At 39.0% G+C, this 22014-nt stretch overlaps 2 protein-coding genes across 5 annotated transcripts in view; both read right to left on the bottom strand.

The window, feature by feature from the left end:
• LOC103481816 (calcium-activated potassium channel subunit alpha-1) overlaps positions 1-5281 on the bottom strand; it is a 111982-nt gene extending 106701 nt beyond the window's left edge. Inside the window, exon 1 of the mRNA XM_017310693.1 lies at positions 4363-5281. Coding sequence (XP_017166182.1) covers positions 4363-4596 — 234 coding nt within the window. The 5' untranslated portion in view covers positions 4597-5281. The remainder of the gene's footprint in view (positions 1-4362) is intronic.
• Positions 5282-6317: 1036 nt separating this feature from the next.
• The window catches only part of LOC103481471 (disks large homolog 5), a 32196-nt gene continuing 16499 nt past the window's right edge, over positions 6318-22014 (bottom strand). For 2 of the 4 annotated variants that reach the window (XM_008436933.2, XM_008436932.2), the window contains 23 exons: positions 21815-21939; positions 21525-21700; positions 20959-21062; positions 20454-20546; positions 19294-20238; positions 18609-18723; positions 18309-18438; positions 17918-18039; positions 16090-16173; positions 15843-16002; positions 15495-15569; positions 14393-14555; positions 14177-14310; positions 12899-13045; positions 12382-12565; positions 11946-12094; positions 11544-11714; positions 11129-11325; positions 10600-10743; positions 10348-10475; positions 9914-10023; positions 8615-8724; positions 6318-7568 (listed from right to left, as the gene is read on the bottom strand). In XM_008436933.2, the coding sequence (XP_008435155.1) occupies positions 7465-7568; positions 8615-8724; positions 9914-10023; positions 10348-10475; positions 10600-10743; positions 11129-11325; positions 11544-11714; positions 11946-12094; positions 12382-12565; positions 12899-13045; positions 14177-14310; positions 14393-14555; positions 15495-15569; positions 15843-16002; positions 16090-16173; positions 17918-18039; positions 18309-18438; positions 18609-18723; positions 19294-20238; positions 20454-20546; positions 20959-21062; positions 21525-21700; positions 21815-21939 (3870 nt within the window). In that variant the 3' untranslated portion in view covers positions 6318-7464. The remainder of the gene's footprint in view (positions 7569-8614; positions 8725-9913; positions 10024-10347; positions 10476-10599; positions 10744-11128; positions 11326-11543; positions 11715-11945; positions 12095-12381; positions 12566-12898; positions 13046-14176; positions 14311-14392; positions 14556-15494; positions 15570-15842; positions 16003-16089; positions 16174-17917; positions 18040-18308; positions 18439-18608; positions 18724-19293; positions 20239-20453; positions 20547-20958; positions 21063-21524; positions 21701-21814; positions 21940-22014) is intronic. The other 2 variants (XM_017301689.1, XR_001775983.1) reach the window with 2 other exon arrangements.

The raw sequence follows: 22014 nt of genomic DNA, 5'->3' as shown, positions 1-22014 counted from the left end.
TCTCTTAATGCTAATGAAGTGACTAACAAGATGCCACAACTTCTTTTCACTCAGTGCTGTCGTACTGTTCCATTTCTAAAAAAAAAGAAAAAAAAAAAAGAAAATGCATCTTCAATCCCCACCACCCCATCCCATAATAGTCGTGATTTATCTGAACCCCACAAATAATTGGCTTTATTGATTACCATCAGAYGGGGGAAGACAAAGCTCCCCCGGTTTCCAGTGCCTCAGTGTCAGATCGGTCAGAACAGCGGGTGGCAAATGACAAGCGAGGTGGAATCTAGTGAAGGATCAAACAGATTATCAACTCGTTTCTGTGAGACATTCTCCAAAATCTTGCTGTTTGACCCGTTAATGACATGCACMGAGCAGCGAGGGAGCGGGGTGGATTGTTCCTCCAACACAATCTGCCACATCTCACAGCCTCGACAACTGCATAACACACGGACATTTACTCTTATAATGAAATCCATTGCTTCCTAGTTGCTTAGCAACCAAAACACTTATTCATATGGCGCATACTGTAAGCACCTGACACTGCATTCCTGACTCTTTGAAGTGAGACCGATTCTTGGACGAGGAACAGAGAATTTTAAGAAGATGACGGGGAAGGAAAGGTTGAAAACGAATGCCAGGAGTGTGAGAGAAAGTAAAATGCAAAGGAAATGGGCAGATTTGAGTGAAAGGATGATCATCTATGASTCACTCCCACAGAGTAGCACAACAGGTTGGTGGAGCTCACTCGCTCCACTTGGCAAAAATCAAAGCAGGAAAACAAAATCTGACTGCTCTCTTTTAAATCACATGGAAATATTGGTGAGCTGTGGAAATGAAAGAACTAATACCAACCTTTTTTTTTTTTTTTTTTAGTTTTTCTCTTGCATTTTGACGGCTATGTGAAATATTTTGTTAATCTAGCAAATTAGGAAATAGRCYGCCAACTTTTTGCGTGGTTTAAACTGAACATTTGTTAAATGTTCACATGCCACTCAAAAGAGAAAACCTGCAGYTATGGATGAATAGCTAGCCTTCTTGGAAATGGATATCAGCCTGAGATATTATGACAACATTCCTGTCTTTTTATGATTTTCATCCTCAATTAAATAGTTGTTGTTCATCTTAATATTTGTTTAAAATGTATACTTTAACCATGCTTTTAAAAGTTATTTATATTTTCACCTTTTTTTATTTATTTRCTAGATAATTCCACAACTTTAGTAACAAAACCACATTTTCAAGGTAATAAAAAAAACTAAAATGTAGTCTAATTACTTTTATTATAAAACCTGAACATTTGTTGCTAAAAAATATATATATAATATTGTCTTTTACAGTTGTATTACTATAATGTATTAATGTCCCTTTTCCAGGAATGTAAAAAATGGCCGCCCTCATAATGTAGTAAGGTTACTATATAGGCACTAAGGATTCAGCTTAACAATTTGCTAAATTTATATTCAAACATGCAATAAGTTTATTTATTATTGATGCATTTACATGAGCGTAGCTACATTATAAATTTCAACAAGTACTTTTGCTGCTCAGTTTACATGGCTTTAGACCTTGAGCCTTTCTGCTCTTTGTAGATGAACACTGAGAGTCTAGGTTTAAAAAAAAAAAAAAAAAAAGAGTTGGGACAAGCAGTGCTTAAGGGGCACTGGCACTGCATGAATCCCTGCAGCCAAAATACATTTATATGTTGATGACAGAGACGTTTATATAGCAGTGCCATCCTTTAATCAAGCTCCAGACGTTTTACAGGATGCTTTTAGGTCACTGCAGCGATTACTACTAGAACTGAACCGGTTCTGAACTCAAACTAAGCTAATTGCATTCAGCTGCTCTCAGATTGAAACAGATGATCCTCCACTAAAGTATGTGTATACMAAAAAGTAGCTTCAGAGGAATATCAGACCACCTGCCAATATAAACAATTCCATAATGCTCACATTTATATTCAACTATCTGACAAACGGATTATCAAACAGACTAAGTACTCCTCCTCAGGCTGAATTAGCAGCCCATCTTTGTCCTTCAGTATCAATAAGCAACAGATTTAGCTTTCATTTTGAAAAATAAACACTACAAGCAGTCAATAACTACAAGCATAACCAATGCTARATCAAGAAATGGTGGACAATCATTTTCAGAATTTCAGGTTSGAGCTTACAAACATCAATGTAGTCATAGCCGAGATAAATCTGATCTCTATATTGCCTCTCACATTTGAACAATCTTTACAAATTTATGTTTTCTGTGGACAAAGCAACATACAAAGTTTYATCGGTCCACCTCATTGTTCTAAACAGACGTCATTCCACGTCAGATATCCCGAAATCCGACAAARTGCTCCCTGGGACGATGGATTAGATCTTCCCCACAGCAGAGGACCAATCAGGGACACACAGACATAAAATACAAAGCCACTAAGATGTATTTACAACTTGTATAATAAGAGTTGCTATAAACTATCTTTCGAGGATGACATAGTTGAACTTAAAAACAGTTAATTGGCTAGTTTTAATTTATAGTTATAAGTGAAACCTTTGTGTAGTTTATACAGGAAATTTCACTCTGTACAGAGAGAAGTCCCTCACACCACTAGATTACGTTTCTACTCCTCACATGCTCGTGTTTTCTTTGAACTTGAGCTTCTGGTGGTTTTCCATCTGAATGCATTTGTGCTTTTAAAAGATAAATTAAGTAGCCACAACTCTGAGCAATTCTGACAATTTATTATGGATTGTGAGAAAAGCCCCGAAACAAAAATATTCATAAGAAAACCTGACGGGCATGCATAATAAATGGAAAGTAGCATTTCCATTCTCCTGCCCAGTCACTGTCAGCATCACAAGTGAACTTTAGCACATGTGGATGTTGTTTATCGTGGAACCTCGAAGTTCAGCCACAGTCGCACTTTGTACTCGGGTCAACCAGCCTTCATTGATCACACACAGGCTGGTACTTTGGTGTACGTTTATATATATTTATTTGAAGATCAATGTTTGGTTTTAAGCCACTGCATATTGCTTCTTAGCACCAGYGACCACAGACTACAGTCATAAATTATTACAGTTGGTGTTTTCCTACAGGAACAAGAAATGGGGTGGAGGTGGATTTTCTTGCATTGGCTCTTTGATTTGAGCAATTACAACAGGGCCTGAAGCTGTGCAGCTTAATTTAACTTAATGGAGAAAGCATAACTGGTTGTTCCTATTTTTTAATGGTGTCATTATGAGTATATTACTTTGGCTAAATTCAGGTAATTTAATTTACTGTATTCATTGTGATGCCTATTGTCTTATTAAATATTGTTATTTTGCATGTTTTTTTTAATGGATCTCTGTTGAGAATTAAACTCTTTGTCTACTGAAATTTTAGCTCTTAGTCACCAAAACGTTCCAACATTTCATCATGTCAGAGGAGAAACCAAAACATGGATGGCAATATTGGAGGACTTGCAGAAATCCAAAGCTCAGGTGGGGGAATCGATTGACAGGAAAGCTATAAGCTCACAAGTGCAGAAATCTGGCCTTTATGGAAGAGGGTTGTTTTCCCCCACAAACCATGTACGGTAGGAGACACGGGCGTCATGTCGAACAATTTGTTCAAATCAGAAGAAACTAAGATGCAACTTTTGGCTTTCATGCAAACTTTCATGTCTGGCAGAAAACCAATACCACAACTGTAATTGTAGGGAGAAATTGTTGCATAAAGCCCTCACTTTGGGTGACTGAATAAAAATGCACACCACACTTTTCAGTAAAAAAAAAAAAAAAAAAAATCCATTGTCCTTCAAATTCCAAATTAGGAAGTACTTACTGGTAAAATGCACCTTGTTGCTAAAACGTGATACAAAATTAAATATATTTAGGATAATTAATACTTTTTGCAAGGCACTGCAGCTAAAGATATATTAGAGACTAAATTGAGTCTCTAATATATCTTTATGGAATATTAATATTCCAATCTAGTGCATCAAAACCAGAATGATCGGCATAACTTAATCAAAGCCGTTGCTGATGGGGATTGTGCCATCTTGGATCACTTTTCTGATCAAACCACGTTAAAAAAGAAGTTCATCTACCAACAAGTGTGAAGAGACTCCACCTTTCTCAGTGTTGGGAGTAAAAATGTTTTTAGCACCGTTACAGAGTGTCACATTAGACCAAGAATAGCAGAGTTCATTATTCAGAGTCATGTTCTGTGCTCTCTGTTGATGGGGGGCCTCAGCACTGATTTCATTACATTTTATAAATCAAACTGACTGGACACGCTGTTGTCACGCACTGCTCGACTCACCAGGAATAAAACCCGTGATAAATTTCATCCCCCGTGGGAGCCGAGCCTCACCAAACCTACCTTCTTCTTGGCGTTACAGTGACAGCACACGGTCCACAGGTACTTCAGGGTCCTCCACAGGAGGATAATGAAGAGCCCCCCGAAGAAAGTGACCATGGAGGAGGCGAGGAAAGCCCACCACATCCGCTGACCGCTGCTGTCACAGGGCACGTCGGGCGAGAACGGGATGACCACATTCATCTTGGATATGTGGATCGAGGGGTCCGGGCTGTATTTCTCTCCTTTCTTTGCCATCACGGACTTCTGGTCACCTGCCGGCCCCTTAGGAGCAAACAAATCAATTCGGATGGAGAGAGAGCGAGAGAGATTCAGGCGCTTCGGGGAGCTCCAGCCAGCGCCCCCTGATGCCACAGCGGCTCAGGCATGTTTGATCGCCGCGCCTTGCTCTCCTTTCCCGCTCGCCTGCATTCACGAAAAGGGGRAGGTTGTTTAAAGTTAGGTGGACGGCAGAGAGACGGGGAATAAGAAGAAGAAACTTCTGAAAGCAAGGTGCGCCTCAAGATTCGCGTCCACGGCACGAGTTGCGCGTCATCCGTTTGATCTGTGCGTAAAAAAAATAAATAAAATAAAATCACATTATGTTCGTGGTCCAAAACAAAAAACCCCGTAGTGTTCCCTATATTTCTGATCCGTTTGCTTATTAGCACAGATAGAAAGAAAAGGGGAGCGCTGTCCTCGTCGGTCGATGATTCACTCACTCCTCCACCTTGTTTGACGGCGCAGCTTTCTGCAGCTCCTCTTGTCCTGCGCACTGTTGAATGCGCTCCTCACGGTGAAAAGCTCAAATATTCTACAAAAAGAAGAAAAAAATGTCGCTTTTTGTGATTTCTTTTTTGTCCTTTAGCTCCAGCGGCCGCCTGTCTCATCCATTTGTTGGAAGATGGCATCGCAGATTTACAGGTAGCTGGGTGGGGGGAGGAGCCATCAACAGCAGACGTAGATGCTCCCAGTTATTTATAGGGACCGATTCATCAATGTTTTATGACCAACTTTGGTGTCTACAGACAATAACTCAGGGGAGACGTCTTCATCACCTGGACGATACATTTCGAACCCCCGTCTTCGTTTATAAATATTTTAAACACTGAAGCCTTAAAATAGGCTTTTAAAAGGATTTTTCTTTCAGTGGCGCCACCAAGGGGGGGATCCAGGTGGGACAATGGCCACCCGTGTAAAACTTGCTTCGTACCTTCTTTGCACATATTTCCAGCGTTTATTTCAGTTAAAAATAGTCGGTCCTCGTTTTAGTTCTCTCCCTGGTTGTAGTAACAACCTTTTCAGGATGTCTATGTTCTTCTTAGACCTTCTAATGAACCATCATTTGATCCAGGTGCGCATAGCAGGGTGAGAACTAAAACATGCGGGATGCGGGCCCTCGAGGACTGACTTTGGGGACCACAGCCATAAAGCATCCCTGGTGTATCCTGAAGAGGGAGATTAAACAATAAAGATGATCTGCAGGCCATAACTAAAGCAAGCCGGACTTCCACGAAACCTAAGCAGCCATAGGCTGATCTCTTCCACGCCACACCACATTGGTGATTCATGCAAAAGAAGCCCAGACCAAATATTAAAATAGTAAAGCTGAAATATAATCAATCGRTATTAAACATGATATATTTCCTCTTGAATCAAATTACTGAAAGTAAAAATTACTTTAAGGTTTAAGGCCACCTGTTGCAAAACTAACTGGTGATGCCTTCTTTTGCATTTTGTAATAGATCAGATTTACATCAGGATTGCAACAGATATGACACCTGAACAAGTGTTGTATTTATTCCACTAAACTTTGTTAATATGCTTTGATACAGCATTGTGCAACAACCCGTTTTTCTTTCAGCAGCACCATTTTAAGATTACTCTCCCTTGTAGAGAATCTTAAGATCTGGTGGTCAACAGTCAAGGCATCAGCCAAGCACCTTAAACTGCAACAAAACATTACAGTATTAAAAAAGTATTTTCTGAAAAATTTAATTTTGAGTTGTCATAAGTCATTACCCATTATCATCAAAATTRAGAGACATCCCCTGATGCGATACGTTACCATTTAATTGCAGTTTAACCTTTTGTACTGAATTAAATTAAGTTTTTGAGAAAAGACATCCTAGACAAGCACCTAAAAAAGTGATCAAAAAAAGTACATCTTACTTATCTGAAATGGTAGATTGCACCCTCTGGTGGTGAGTAGGTTAACTTTAACAAAGTCTTTCAGTTGATCAAATAAAAAGAAAAGCAAAACAAAACAAAAAAAAAAAAACACACAAACTACTTTTGAACAAATTCACAGAATGCTTGCAATTCAACTATAGTTAGTTTTTATTATTTTTAAAGGAAATATTAACCTTCAACTCATCGTAAGTGTTTTATCYAAGACGAAATGTGCCAGGATGAATCACAAGGTACCTGTGGGCGTGTTTAACTGACAGCCATCTATGATATTCAAAATAAAAAATAGTCCCTTTTTTCAATTTAAGTTAATAAAGAAAAACTATACTGGCAGAATTTGAAATACATAAAATACATAAGCAGGGGACATAGTGTCACAACTGGAAAACCTGCAGCTTTCCAAGACAAACAAAACCTGGATTGGCACAATGTTATTTATGAGGACTGAAATGGAAAGGGAACCTTCATACCACAAAACAAAATGCAAGGAAGAGACAATTTTCTCCTCTATAAATAGGAATTAAATGGAAAACATTCTTCCTAATAATTAGACAAAAGTAAATGAGAAGAAAATGCATATAAATATAGAAAAGGAAGAGAACATTGAAGTCTAGTCCATCATCACTTCAGGAATATGGTCTTCACTGTGGTCCAACATTATTTTATGGCAACAAAAAGGAATTTAAGGAGTGCTACCACATCTGAGGGAGAACAGAACATTCAAGTAACAAATACTAGTGTAAACAAACTCATCTGCTGCTCAGAATATCACTAATGTAGTGGGAATATTGCATTATTGCCATCATCTGTGCTGATGTTTGTAAAATTGAGCAAGCCTTGGACGTTAACGGAAGTGTCAGCGATTTGTAGTGCACCCTATGATTAAAAAAAATATATAATAAAATGCTACATAAGTGTGAGAGTGGGATGAAATCTCTATGGTGCTCCATCTGGAATCCAGAGAACCTTATTCTGCTCGTGCTCCACGATGGTCGTGATTTGAGTGCAAATGGAGGAGACGCTGCCTCCTTGGACAACGCCTGCAACACAGTGGAGGGGGGAAGGAATATTCATATGATAAGCATCCAAGTCAAATATTAACTTAACTTATGACTAGTAAATAAAACGTGTAAAAAGTAGAACCAGACAATGGGCGTAAGTTCTTCCTGCTTCTTCAAGGTTCATTTTTCTATAAATGTCTGGACTAACCACAGCTGGTAAACTTCATAGGTTCTGGTTGACATTTAGAAACCCCAGAGTACTGAGATTGGGTAAAGTTTTACAGGATTAGTAAACCCATAGGAAGCAAATTCATACATCAGAAAAACTACTTGAAAATACAAACGTAAAACATTTGGTCGGGAAAAGATGTCCAAAGAAACTTCACAAAAATTCTGAAAGCCATTTGAAAAACCAAACCTTTTTATTCAGCGGAGAGTGTTTTTTCTAAACGTTCTTTTTTTAAATGTCATTTTTAAGCTGATCAGAGTTTCTGCAAACATCTTGTTAGTAACACATTTGTTTCTGTCTTACAGATGTATAGAGATAGTGTGACAAAGCAAATAATTTCATTTAGCAACTCGATCCTAGACTGGGTGAGGACTGAAATTTATAAAATTACTTGTTCATCAGTGTGGATTTTGAAAATCAATACACAAAGATGTTCTAGTTTCCAGTTATTTAAATGAGACGGTGGCATTAAAATAATTCAAGCTTTGGAATTAACAAGAATATTTTCCTCTCAATCTCTCAATTGTCTCTACCAGACAAAAACTGGTTTGTGTTCTCATTTTGTGAAAATGAGCCAGCAACCTGTTCCTGTTTTAAAGGATCAGTGATGRTGTGTTTGCTCCCAAAGCCGTTTGCCATAAGTTGCCTCCTCTTGTGCTCATTAATCAGCTGGACAGTTGTGGGTTTCAGATCATCTGCTGCTCCAGATCATAAATCTTTAACCCTGATCTGATAAGGAAGACGGGCACAACTTGGATAACCTTCACACTCGCGGCTTGAAACAAATGTTTGCGTACGTTCCATGTCAAAGCTAGGAGTCAGTTCATTACGACCAAAATAAATAATTTCCACCAACCTGTGAAGAACCGGCTGTACTCCTGCTCAATTTTCTGTGCCGCTTCAAACTGCTCCTTGGAATGTTTCTGAGAGAGTTTATCCCGCAGGTAAAGAGGATCCTTCTGCTCCCTGGGGAGAAAATATCCACAACGGTTAGCACCTCCACACAGTTTCATAAAAAGCTGCAGGAACGCTGCAACAGACCAGGGCATCTTTAAATCCAAAAATATATTTTTATTGACTGCTTTTAGATCAACAGAAAGGCATCACAATTAAGAGTCGTGTTTGTCACTTTATTGCTTCAAAGATGAATAACTTTTGTTCAAATTCCTCTAATATGCACTACATTTTTATAATTTTGAAGACGTTTGGGATTCAAAATGAACAGCAACCACAAGTACCAAGTATTCATAACCCTTGAACTCTTTCACATTTGCCATATTACAACCTCAGACCTTTCATGTATTTTATTGAGATTTTAAAACTATTATTTTTAAAACTATTATTTTGTACTCGAGTACATTTGTATTCAGTGTGCCAAGTCAATACATAGAACGTGATATCTGAAATTTGAAGAACTTTTTTTTGTAAAAAAAAACTAAATAGTGGATATTCTGCTAAAAACAACATTTACTGACATGAATCCTGACAAAAATAATAATCTTTTAATACCTAAACATTCATTACAGAAGAGGTCATGCTGGTTTTCATGATCAAAGTCTACTGCTGCCTCCTTGACTATAAAGGTCACATTAAATACTTGATGCCATTGTCAGCTGCTCCATCAGTCCAGGTGGAAATTACAGCCACCCACACAAGCTCCAGGAAGCCCCTCCCAGGACAGCTGGCACTCAGCTGATGACATTGAAGGCTTAGCAGGAATCAATCTCGGCCACGTTCAACTGCTGCCGTTTTATACATTTGCAGCCATGTGTGTGTGTGTGTGCATGTGTGTGAGTGTGAGAGAGGCCTCGAAAGCATGAGAGTTTGTTCTCATTTGTGTCTGTGCTTATGCGGTCTGTGCACAAAAACAACATGATGAGAGTTTAACAGATTAAATCTTCCCGTGCGATTACAAAAAAATGGGAAAAACAAGGAGACGTCTTTCAGACTCACCGGCTGATCAAATCCAATGAAATGAAAAAAAAGAACAAATGGCTCAGAGAAAACGTCGTTCAAGGTTTGAACTGTAATTCTAATCAATAAACAGCAACTTCAAGACAAGCACAAATCAAGCTGGATAAGGACCGGACATATCCTCAGGCCAGAAAATGAAAGGTGAACCACACATGCTTCCAGGGCCATGGGGATTACTCACTTTATCTGCTTGGCATTTTTGTATCGAATGAATATGACGATTGGGTAGATGTGAACGCTGTGAAGACGTTCGATGGCGTGAGGAGCAATGTCAAGTAAACAGTGACAGTCCTATGAGARAATGACAGCAAAAAACTGCATGAGAAATGAGGGATGGTGCAAAGCAAAATGTTGGTCAAGATTTAGCTAAACATATATTTATAAAATATAAATATATTTATTCATATTTCTACACTCTCTGATTTGGAATCCATTATAATTTAAAGTTTTTCTGCTTTTATACTTCCCTTTACTTTTCAACCACCATGGCATGGCTGTAGATACACGGAGGAAGAACAGTTGAGCTGCCATGCAAAACCTTGCTGTTCTAGAACAACCTTCAGCTGACAGTCTGATGCACAGATACCCACTGATGACATGAGCAAAAAGCTTTACCTTCTCTATGATCTCCTTTATTGATGCAACAGTTGTCACATCAAAATGGCCGCTCCTCCGTTTGTAATCGATGAACACGCAATCCTTCACTCCTCGCTCTATTGCCTGTTGGGATGCCTTCATGATTTCTAGATTTGAGAACAACAAAAAAATTCAATCATAAACTTATTTAGCTTATCTAGTCATTTTCTGGCTTTAGTACAATGTTATATTAATACATTTTATGTGAGTGTGTCTGGCTAGCACACTCACCAGGCAAGCAGCAGCAGAAGTTAGCAGGAGCCTCTGTCACCAGCAGGTCCTTACAGGCCTCCATTAACGGACCCAAGATCAGCACCGGTCTGGGGGAYGAGCAGTCCACCTTCTGAACCCGCTGGTACATCAGGCTCATTCCATCTGAGCATGACATACAGAAATTAACTTGACAGGGATTCATTATTTTAACCTAAAAGGAATGTTCTAGAACTAAATGTACTTCTTTAATTTGATCCTGCTTCGTATGATCAAGCTAACATCTCTGACTTCCCAGGCGGCAGTGCAGAAATACTGTATTCTCACTCTCTAATTCAGAGCAGGAAGCTGGGAATAAAGATAATAAAGGGCTGGTCTTTGAGTAGGTCATTCTAATATCTGCTGTAAACCTCATTCTGAAATTGCTTGGAATAGACAAGATTCAGTAAAACTTTGAAGTTGGTCAATGACTATTAGGGTCAGATCTGAAATTAGTAATGAAGACATTTCTGGGGTGGTTGGAGAGGGGGTGGGGTGGGGGGGATCTCACCTTCCGGGATGGGCAAAGAATCTGTGCTTATGGAGTCGAGAGCCATCAGGTCCTTCCCATCCTTGGAGCCGCTTCGTTTGTGCTTCAGCCGCCGACGGAAAAACGACCTCCGAGCAGCAGCAGACATGGACTTACTGGTTCCGTTCTCATCCTTCATGTCAGCCAAACCGTGTCTTTTGTAAAACTCCTGATCCATCCTAAGAGACATTTCGACATGCTCAGATGAATTCAAATGTTCAATAATGTAGTCAATAATTCTAAAATTATTGAGCTCTGACAAACACAGAAGTCATTTTATTATCTACAAGATGAGACATGTGAGCTTGCTTGAAATTATGAGCTTAATATGGTTAATTACATTCAAACAAAAACTGATTTAAAAACAAACTAATTAATTGCCGTTGGCTGGACTTACATGTATTTGCTTGGGATGTGTCCCCTCTCCAGCCTCTGTGCATTCTCATCAAGCTGCCAGGCCATCCAGAAGCCAAAGTTGCCATTTGGTAAAGTGTCTTCGACGTACAGGATGTCATCCTTCTTAAAGCTCAGCTCCTGCTCAGCTTCTGCAACCCGCTCATAAAGCGCTCTGACAAAATTAAACCACCATCAGAARTGTTCAAATATTAACATACAAAATATTTAATTCTGAACCACACATATAAGACAAAAAAAAACGTCTCATTTATTAAACTTAAACTGCATAATCTTTCTGCTTTTACTTTTTAATGGGGCTCCTATTTTTTATTTTTTTTATTTCCCAGGCTTAACATTTATTTATTTAGGAAACAGCAATACAAAACATTTAAACTCTAAGCACCTGATGAAAAATCCGTCTCCTTGAGATTCTTTGATGACAGCAAGGCTGTCCCCGTAGTTCTGGACCTTGAACATRACTTGATCAGCTGGTTTYAACATTTCCAGGTAAGCATCTTCTTTAGTTTTATTCTTCATGCTGACACCATTGTACTGAAAGAAAACAATTGTACAACTGACAAATAGGACACAATTCTGCCAGAAACAAAGAACAATGACATTTACAGTAACACTCATAAGAACATGCGGAACAGAGACAGCTACACCAAGGACAGAGGTTGAACTTGAAAGTCTAGACAACACAGGACGTATTTTTTCAGCTACATACAAACATATAACTGAATAGCATCCAATGATTTCTTACTCTAACTATTGGGAGACATTTTTACGGTAAATCTGATTCTTTACACATCACAAACATTGATAAACCCTGTTTTTACCTCCAGTATTAGGTCTCCAGGAAGCAGACCGTCAGGAGTCTTGGCTGGGCTTTCATCATCCAGCATTTTCACAAAGATGCCACAAACATTTCCTCCACAGATCTGCACACCCAGCTCTGTATCAATCCTCTTCAGCCTCACCAGGCGAGGCTCTGCAGCCCGCAGTAAAAGGGAACCTGGAAGCCTGAAATTAAACCAAAACTTAGAACATCAAAACTTGCTGCTTAATTGGCTTTTCAAATGTAAAAACGGTAAAATGTGAATGGTTCAAAAGGCAAATATCCTTTTCTTTTACAACCAGAAAATCTAGAAAACATGAACATAAATCGGTATCAACCCGTTCAATTGGCTTGTAAAGCAGATAAGCAATTTTAAAATGTACTATTCTGAAACTTTTTCAATTTCTGACATGGAAATGAACAGACATATTGAGAGCATCAAACATGAACACAACCAAAAKAAATAAAAGGAGATACGTCCTTAAAGTTCAGTGGAGTGAGTGAAACAACGTCGACACCTGAAAGAGTTGTGTGGACTTGTGGCAGGAGTAGTCTGYCTGGAAGGAGGCGTCATTGTTCCCTCGTCCTGTTCACTCAGTGTGTCCACGGCAGAGTGATTGTCTGGACTGGTAGTCAGATGGTTGTTGCCGGACTCCATTTGAGACCTAAAAAAAAAAATATATATATATATATATATGCACACACACCTTCCAGGAAAAGGCCTGGAAGGTGAAGACCACAGTGGTGCCTGTGGTCATCRGRGCCCTTGGGGCAGTCACCCCCAAACTGGAGCAGTGGCTAAAACAGATCCCAGGAACAACATCAGACATCTCAGTCCAGAAATRTGCAGTTCTAGGCACAGCCAAGATACTGGAGGACCCACAAGCTCCCAGGGCTCTGGTAGAGGACCTGAGCTCAGAGGATGAAACGGACCATCCACAGAGGGTGAGAAGGGAATTTTTTTTTTTTTTTTTTTAATAATCTTTTTGACTTTGCTCAATTACACAAGCTGATTGAATATTTACTTTCTGGTTGTTTTAGACTATTGTCATCTATAACATTCGGTGCTAGTAAACAACTTCCATAAATTCATAATGAGCAAGAATATCAATAATTTTGAGCCTTCAGTCACGCATTTGAGTAATTCTTTTTATAGTGAAACTATACAACAAATTACCTTAATTATTTTTTAAAACAGGATTTGAGTGCATTAGTTTAAATGTATTTGGTTATTTCAAATGCCCTTTGAAATAGTAAAGAGACAACAGTTTTTATAGCCATCAGCAAGCTTCAGGCTCGATTCCAATTGGATGTTTGTCCCGTTATCTTGCCAGAAATGGCATGGTTCCTTTAGACTGGCTGATTTACCCAACTTTTACACAAAGCATTTTCACAAATCCTTATTAGGATTGATGTCAGGGCCAATGACTTAAATAAACTTTGACATTTCTGACAATCAGGATCATGACAGAAGCTTTTTACTGGCAACAAAAGGGTGTTTTCTCTCAAACTTTCTAAAGAACATTTGTTCAAATATTGTTATTGTTATGTATTTATATATAAATGAGAGAGCATGTACAATTTTGACCACGTATAAACAAAAACAAATGTATAAATTCAAAGTTGCACAATGAAAATCACAGAATTTTTGCTTTGTGATCAGTTAGTAAAAGATTAAAATGTTAAAAGTAAATATGAAACTCATGCATTCTGTCGGTTACAGCRTTTGTTTCAGCAGCAACTCTGGTTCAGTAGTTTTCTTTAAAATAACTACAAAAACCAACACGCCAGCTTACCCTGATCGGGAGTGGTTCCCCAGCTGAAACATGTGAGGATTATATTGAGCCAAAATGGTGACCGTGTCGCACTGCTGTCCGATCACCAGCCGTGCCTGTTGCTCGTTGGCGTTGCGAAGGTTGATTCCATTAAACTGCCAACAGTTTTGATTTATTAGAAACAGAATAATAAAARAGTGAACTTGATGTGCAGGTGAAGCATGGCGGTTGCTTTACCTCCAGCAGCTGGTCTCCGTACTCTAGACGAGCCTGATGAGCGATGCTCCCCGGTGTCACTTTGGAAACAAACACTCCTCCGTTTTCTCCACTCACAATAGAGATCCCAAGCGGTTCTACTCCTTTCTGTACCGTCACATTGCGTGGCTCACCTAAAAAAGGCCTTAAAAACAAAAAAAGGTCCAAGTTCAATAAAAAAAAATAAATGTTTATAAGTTGCACCACAAAAATTMTTTTAATTTCTACAAAAAGCATGTCAATAAAACTTTAAACGTTTTATACATGAGTACATCTTTAAGTACCTTACAGAAGTAGTTATTTGTATTTTACTGAGAGTTAATGTAACAAGTAGTGCTTCATTTATAAGTAGGAAGAGAAAACTAAAGATACATAAAAAATTAAAAACAGTGTGTTGTGAATTTGCATTTTGTGTTCTTTACACTGAAACCTAAACAGCAATGTTTTCAAAAGACACAAGTGAACAAACACCATCATAAAGACCAAAAATCACACCAGGCAAGTCAGAGTTGCAACTGAAGAGATATAAAGCAGTGGTAGATTATAAGACATTATCCCAATTTTGGAACGTTTTATTATTTCCTTCGAACTAACAGCTGGAACAACTGGACGATGGATGAGGCTTCACAATAGCAATTATGGACAAATTTTTGTTGGTTCTACACACAGAATTTCAATAAAATCAATTGAAGATAGTGATTGTAAGGGSTGAGAATGCTTTTTYAATGTACTGCACATTTAATGTCAAACCTTCCTCCTGTAAATTACAAAAAATTTAAAACATGATGTTAAATAAAAGCCTTAAACCGCATCATACAGAAAAGTAGCAKAATGTGTTTTAGTTCTTCTTCAGTCAAGTAGTTCTACTGAATTTTTATGAACCACACACAGAGCAGATTAGAGATGAGGCCCTAAAGGGAAACRCATCTATTTAATTTCTAGGTTACATTAAAAATGTAAATAAATCATGCATGAGGGCTCCTAAAATAGGGCYGATTATTGCGTTCATTCGCACATGCACAAAGATTATGTTGAGACACTCTTGTGCATACACTGTTCATGCTACAAGTGGCCTGGAACAMACCTCAAGCTTCTCAAAGAGAAGAACAAGGGATTTCCTGCTGGACGTCTAACAGAAGGTGTGTAGGAAGAAACAAATCTGAGAAGTAGATGAAGAAAAAAAATAGACACATATATATGTATAGATACATAAAGAATAAAAGTGGTAGAAGAARGATTTCAGGTTTTAATCAGAGAGAAGAGATGGAGGCAGGAATAAGGTTAGATGGTGAGCCAGTGTGAGACGAAGGCTGACAGATTTGTTTATAGCAATCTGAGCATTTCATCACAATGAAGCAGACAAATTGAGGAAAACATGTCATGCTCTGCTGAATGATGACCGGATGAGGATGCAGGCGAGACCCTGGCTTACCCATCCTTCCTCCTGTCACCAACTGGAGCAGGGCTAACTGATATCCTGGGATGGGAAGAAACCGAGCTCTGCGACTGGCTGCTGGAGAAAGACGACGTGTCCAGGTTGACGGGGGACATGGGAGGGGTTGGGCTGCTGCACTCCGAGTGTGAAAGAGATGCTGGAGAGACAAAAGAGGCGAAGTTCCACGTGATTTACAGCAGCAGCATTTATTGAGAGGTGATTTAAGAGCTGCACTGAGAAGTACCTTTGTCAGAGCCGGTGGAGCGAGAGTAACGGGTCGGAGGGATTTTTATCCGCTCTGCCCTAAACTTTAAAGTACCAGGAGAGCCTAAAGAAAAGAGGAATTATTTGTTACACAGGCAAAAAAAAAGACAAAAAAACATCTCCATGGGCAGCTAATCGTGTGGATTTGAGACTTTTTACCTAACCAGTCAATGTCTATACCTGAGCTATATATATGGTAAATGGCCCATCAAGTTCCAGAGGATGCCACACTAGTTATTTCTAACAAAAGGTCTAGATTAGGTTTCTCAAAGAAGTTGTGGGGTAATTAACAGGTTTCAGAGGACTAGTTTGGGTTTGTGAGGTGACGTCCTGTTTGAAAACTCCATGCATCAGATAACCGTCTTAGCATCTTCATTTCGTATGAATCCAGATCAGTCCATCCCAGAGGGTGAGCTAACAGCTATTCAGAGAGTGGCTGAGACCAAAGCAGACTTCTGCCATCTTAATTTTTAAAAAATCCAATCTAAAAAACAAAATAGTTTTATGAGTCTTTAAACATTTTCACTGGGCAGAAATTTAAATTTTATTTTAGTTTTTATTTTAATTTCAGACAGCAATTATGACTAGAAGTGCTTTAAAGGCTCTGTAATTTTCAAACTAGAAGATTGTTGACTGGTGTTATTAGACAGAAGTCTCTCTTGGAYTRGCAATCAGCTTTAGCCTCCCGAGACCAGTGAATCTGGATTCATACTTAATGAAGTGTTGCTCTGAACTGCTGAAAAGGTCTSACTGTATTTTACAGCTCTGAGTGGACTAAAACAGGGGTGGGGTTAAACTTTTTATTTTGTCAACATATCCACTGTGGACAACCAAGAACTTCTCAAATTGTGCWACAATTTGCAGCGTCCAGCATCTTCAGTGGGTAMACGGCGGRGGTTATTCAAAGAAAACGTAAGCATCTCACACACTCAACATTCTTTTCCAGACTTTGGTTTTAWTTTATTTTTTTAGAATAAATACAAGTTTGATTCATWTACGCAAGATATTTTCACAATCTGGAATCAGGAAGAAAAAAATACGGACAAAGGAGCATTTGAAAGAACAGATGAATGGATGAACAGATGGATCGATAGATCAGTAGAATGATAGATGAATGTTTTTGTCAGAGGGATGGCCGACTACAGATGGATTTGGGTGGATGCACAAATGGATGGCAAAAGATAAATCCATGGATGCTCGGATGGATGGACTGAAACAAATGAACGATTTGGTGATGGATAAACAGATGGATTGATGAACAGAATGTCGGTTGAACGGAGGAACAAACTTACAGTACATATGTGACCGAAATAAACGTGACAAACGGATGAATCAACAGATGGTCTGAAATAGAAATGGATGATGTTCTTTTGTTTATAAGAACAATATTTGTGATTATATGATCTTGACTGAAGATGTTCAGTTGAAGTCAGACAATCTATGATAAATTTCTTCTATAGTCACTGTTGTTACAGCAATGTATAAACCTTTAAGGYTGTRTTGTCATTCCTATGACAGAAAAATGGGTGAAAGGACAGATGAACTGGTGGATGAACAGACTGATGTAAGAACATGATGTTGGTTAAGATGGGTAAGAATCAGATAATAGTCTTGAAATACATATTTTATACACAATCCGGTTTCTTTTTCCAGTTTTCCAGACTGTAAAAATACTGTAAAAGAACAATTAACCATCTGTTTACTATGAAAGACAATAGCTGCCTGGATGAATACAGGAAACTTAACGCTTAATGCTTGGAGAACATTTATAACTGGAAATTAGATCAAAGCTAAACAAGCATACATACTCAGTCTGGCTCCAGAGGGCAAAGACTTGGTGCTGTGTGGTGGTTGGCTGTGGCTCGTCTCACTCAAGTGTCCATTGCGCTTGTGGCCAAGGTCCAAACTGGGAGGAGCCTGTTGCTGGGGGCTAAAAATGGAGAAAGAGGCCTATGTCAAGTCCCCTGGCRGTCAATTATTCAACCCAGAGCAAGATATAATTTGCCTCATGCCATCTGTTCGTGAGATCTGGGGCAGAGAGTACATGGTTGGTTTTTATTTTTTTATTTTTTCATGCAGCACTACACATTTAGGTCTCAATTAGTTTTGAGTCAGGAAATTCAAAAGTATGATACTTGTATTTTTTTTWAAAATGTTTAATACCGAAATCAGCCATAAAATGATAGACTGGGAGATGACCTTTGTGGATGTTGATCAACATTGGGAACCGGAGGACAGTTCTGGATCTCATGGCTCCACGCTGTGTAAACTGGGTTCCTCATCACAGCAGTCATTGAGGGGCATGGTGCTGCACGTCGCTGTGGAAGGTCTACAAAACAAATAAATAAAAGGACAACTGCAGCTGTAATTTTATTTATTTTTTTTTGCAGTGAAAAAATAAAGACGGCTACACAAATAAATTACTCAGCTCCTGTTTAAATGCAAATCAGAACCACTTAAGAATGTGCCTACTTAAGAATGTGCCTGCCGATGACTTACGTGCCGTCAAATAGCTTGGGGGGGCAAATGGCAYGCTGTACCGATTTGTTCTCAAAGGAGAGAAGCGTAACAAGTCCACTGGCTCTGGAGAGAGCTCATCAGAGGAAACCTGAGTCTGGCAGAACACAACAAACAGCAAATAAAACCGATAAATTATTGCTTTAATCTAAGCCTRTGTTCAAACAAAACGAGAAATTATAGCTACAAACAAGGGATTACAAAGTATATTCATGCTCCTCTGCCCCATTTTACATTTTCTCACTGTACAAATATAAAATTTTATTCAGTTTATTTGATAGGCCAATACAGAACAGGGCATAACTGACATGTAGAAGAAATAATACATGGTTTTCAAACAAATCCAAACAGTGTGGTTTCTATATGCATTGCTATCAARAACAATTGCAGCTGCAGTCTTTTGGGGGTATATCTTTAGTAGATCTGCACATCTAAAAACTGTACATTTAGAACTTTTCCTATTGTTTGAAAAATTGCTCAAGCTCAGTCAAATGTCTGTGAAAATTCAATTGGATTTAAAAGTTACACTTGAATATGCATTAAAATAAACCTTTCCATTATAGCTTACTTTTGGGTCACTGTCCTGTGAGTCAAGGTGAAAAAATTCAACATGTATGATTGTATAAATCTAGTTAGCTATCCACTTGTTACAGCTKTGATCAGTTACCTGCATGGGAACAGGAATGTGCAACGGAGTCACGTTCCGYCGTAGAGCTGGCGCCGACTTTGGCCTGTACCTCCTCTTTTCCTGAACTTCGGTCCGCCGTCGGCTCTCCTCCTCATCCTTGAAGTTCTTTTTGTTTTTTCCTGCAGGTGTGTTGGTGTAATATTCCTGGCTTCCCACAAACCCCTCATCATGGGGGCTTGCGGCCAGGGCCAGGGAGGCTGGTGGCGTGCCAGTGGTGATGGTGGAGTCGGACGCAGAGCTGTTTTGTTGCCGATGCTTAAATCTAAACGAGTCGCTCCTGGTGGGCGGGGTGGGAGGCGTCTGAGAAGTTTCAGACGCTGAACTCTGTGGCGAATGCTTCGACATGTAGTCCAGCTTAGGAGCCRTCTCTGGCCTCCTGAAAGCGTTTACTTCAAAGATGGACTTCCTCTGTTTGGGTTTTTTGAAGATGGACAGCTGTGTGCACTCAGTGAGAGAAGCCCCAGCTATGACTTTAGGCCACGTTCCTCCACTGGCCTTCACTGGTGGGCTCTGTCCTCTGTCCACAGGCGTCTGAGGGGGGCTGCAGTTAGACACCAAAGGCGTGAATGTAAGGGAACGAGGACTGAGCTCCTGGCGCTGGTAGCTGAATGCTGTATGAGGCTCTGACAGACTGTGGGACATGGGCAAAGAGCAGGAGTGCTGGGAGCAGTTGGAGAAGGATTTGTGATGGGAATGAGTGCTGCTGCTGTGGCCRCCGTTTTCCAGGGAATCGCATACATCTTTACATACTTCCTCCTGTCTGATGCTCGACTTGCAGTTGCAAATGTCTGTTTGAGTTGAGCAGTTGTGCTTGGAGTTCCTGCAGCCTCTGGGGTGGAGTTCGCCGGATTGGAGACGCAGGGTCTTTTCAGAGTCCCTCAAACCTTCGAATAAATTCTGTCCAGAAGAGCTCTGAGGGAGGAACTGTTAAGGATCTAAATTAGACAGTTCCATGTTTCAGATTTAGACTAATGCATAAAATAGGAATCATTTTTTTGGTTTAAAACACACATTTTACAAAAAACTTATGGTAAAAAAATAACCTGAGGTCCATTTACTCACAATCATGAAGAATACATTATCAGAAGTGATTAATTTGCAGCCGTTATGTTTCTTTTGTTAAGGTTGAGTGTATTCACCTTCATGAGGGAGATGCTGAGAGAGTTGTCACAGGTCCTCAGCAGAGACTCGCATTCAGAAAGAGATCTGTCATGAAGTTCAATTCCATTGATCTGCGTGCAGTAAAAAAGTAAAATACACACTTAACTTATTAACATAATCTTAGATTTGTGTAGCTTAGCATGTTGGTAATCAGAAAACTATCTTTAAAAACCTGAAAACTTTGACAAATACCAATGTTCCACTTTTATAAACCYGTTACCTTTATAAAATTGCGTTTGGCCTTTCTGCAGTTTGGAAAGTCCCCAGACTTCCCATTAATTTGTTAAAAAACAACAACACACACACCAGTAAATAGCAACATCCAGCAAAAAAAAATTTTTTGACAGAACAGGTTTGGGACCTTAYTGCAGTTTGTGCTTAGGTCAGTAGAGGGCACTAGAGGCCACAGTGAATGCTCACCAACAGAGTCTTGTTAAAAGCTTCTTAAGTTAAGTAAACTTACATTTTAGGATGGATACTTACAGCCAACAGTCTGTCACCAACAGCGAGATTACAGTCTCTGGCAGCAGGACTTCCTGCAGCCAATGTGGCAACAAACACTCCACTCTCCAAACCAATTCCACAGTCTGAGACAGCAAGAAAAGAACAGACTTAATATAAGAGCTTAACTTGACAAACACTAATAACACATRCCAAATGCTTTTTAAGTTAATCAACAACATAATTGTGTGACAGCAGCCTGTATAGAATTGGAAAAATACCAATATCACTTAAACTTTAATATTTTGTTACATTWTAATCTGAAAGTTTKATGTKTTTTATWGGGGTCTTTCAAAATAGATTAAAACAGCCTGCAGCATAATAATACTTTTCCTTGTCCACTACAGTGATTATGACMATCTGCACAACTGACCTATTCTTTAATYCCAATCTTACATTACTTGGTACTGATCTATCATATAAAAYAGATTGTGGTTTTAACATTAAGTACATTTGGAAAAGTCCTTGGGAAATAAATACTTCATCAAAGCATTTCAAAAACAACTCTATAACTTTAGGTGACTGTTTAACTGCACCAAGAAACTGACCTTTGTGTCCAGCCAGGTTAATCTGTATTGGGGTGATGACTCGTCCTCCGAGTGACTTCCTCCTTCGAACCACCATATTGATTACTCCCTCCCAGCTCAACACAGCTTTGATCACTTGCTTTCTGTCCTTATTGGTCAGATCCACATCATTAATCTTCAACAACCAGTCGTTCACCCTGCACAGTGAAGGATCTGAGATCAACTTTTGATTGCTTTTACTTTCATTCATGATATTATCAAAATGTTCTTAGCATATAATCTAAATCTAAAGGGGTAAAAGAGACATTTACCTTAATCTTCCTTCTGCAATACTTCCTTTGTCCACCTTGGAAACAAATATCCCACTATCTCCTGGTAAATATGGATCATTTACRCATTCAGCAATATCAAAACCAAGTGCTTTCAAATCCATATCCTAGAAAAAAAATACAAATATTCAATTACTAATTGATTACCGAGCATTTAAATAACTTGCTGTTTAACAAAATGA

Source organism: Poecilia reticulata, linkage group LG19 (assembly GCF_000633615.1).
Source record: "Poecilia reticulata strain Guanapo linkage group LG19, Guppy_female_1.0+MT, whole genome shotgun sequence".
In the NCBI taxonomy this organism is placed as follows: domain Eukaryota; kingdom Metazoa; phylum Chordata; class Actinopteri; order Cyprinodontiformes; family Poeciliidae; genus Poecilia; species Poecilia reticulata.
This window is presented reverse-complemented; position numbering and strand designations above follow the sequence as displayed.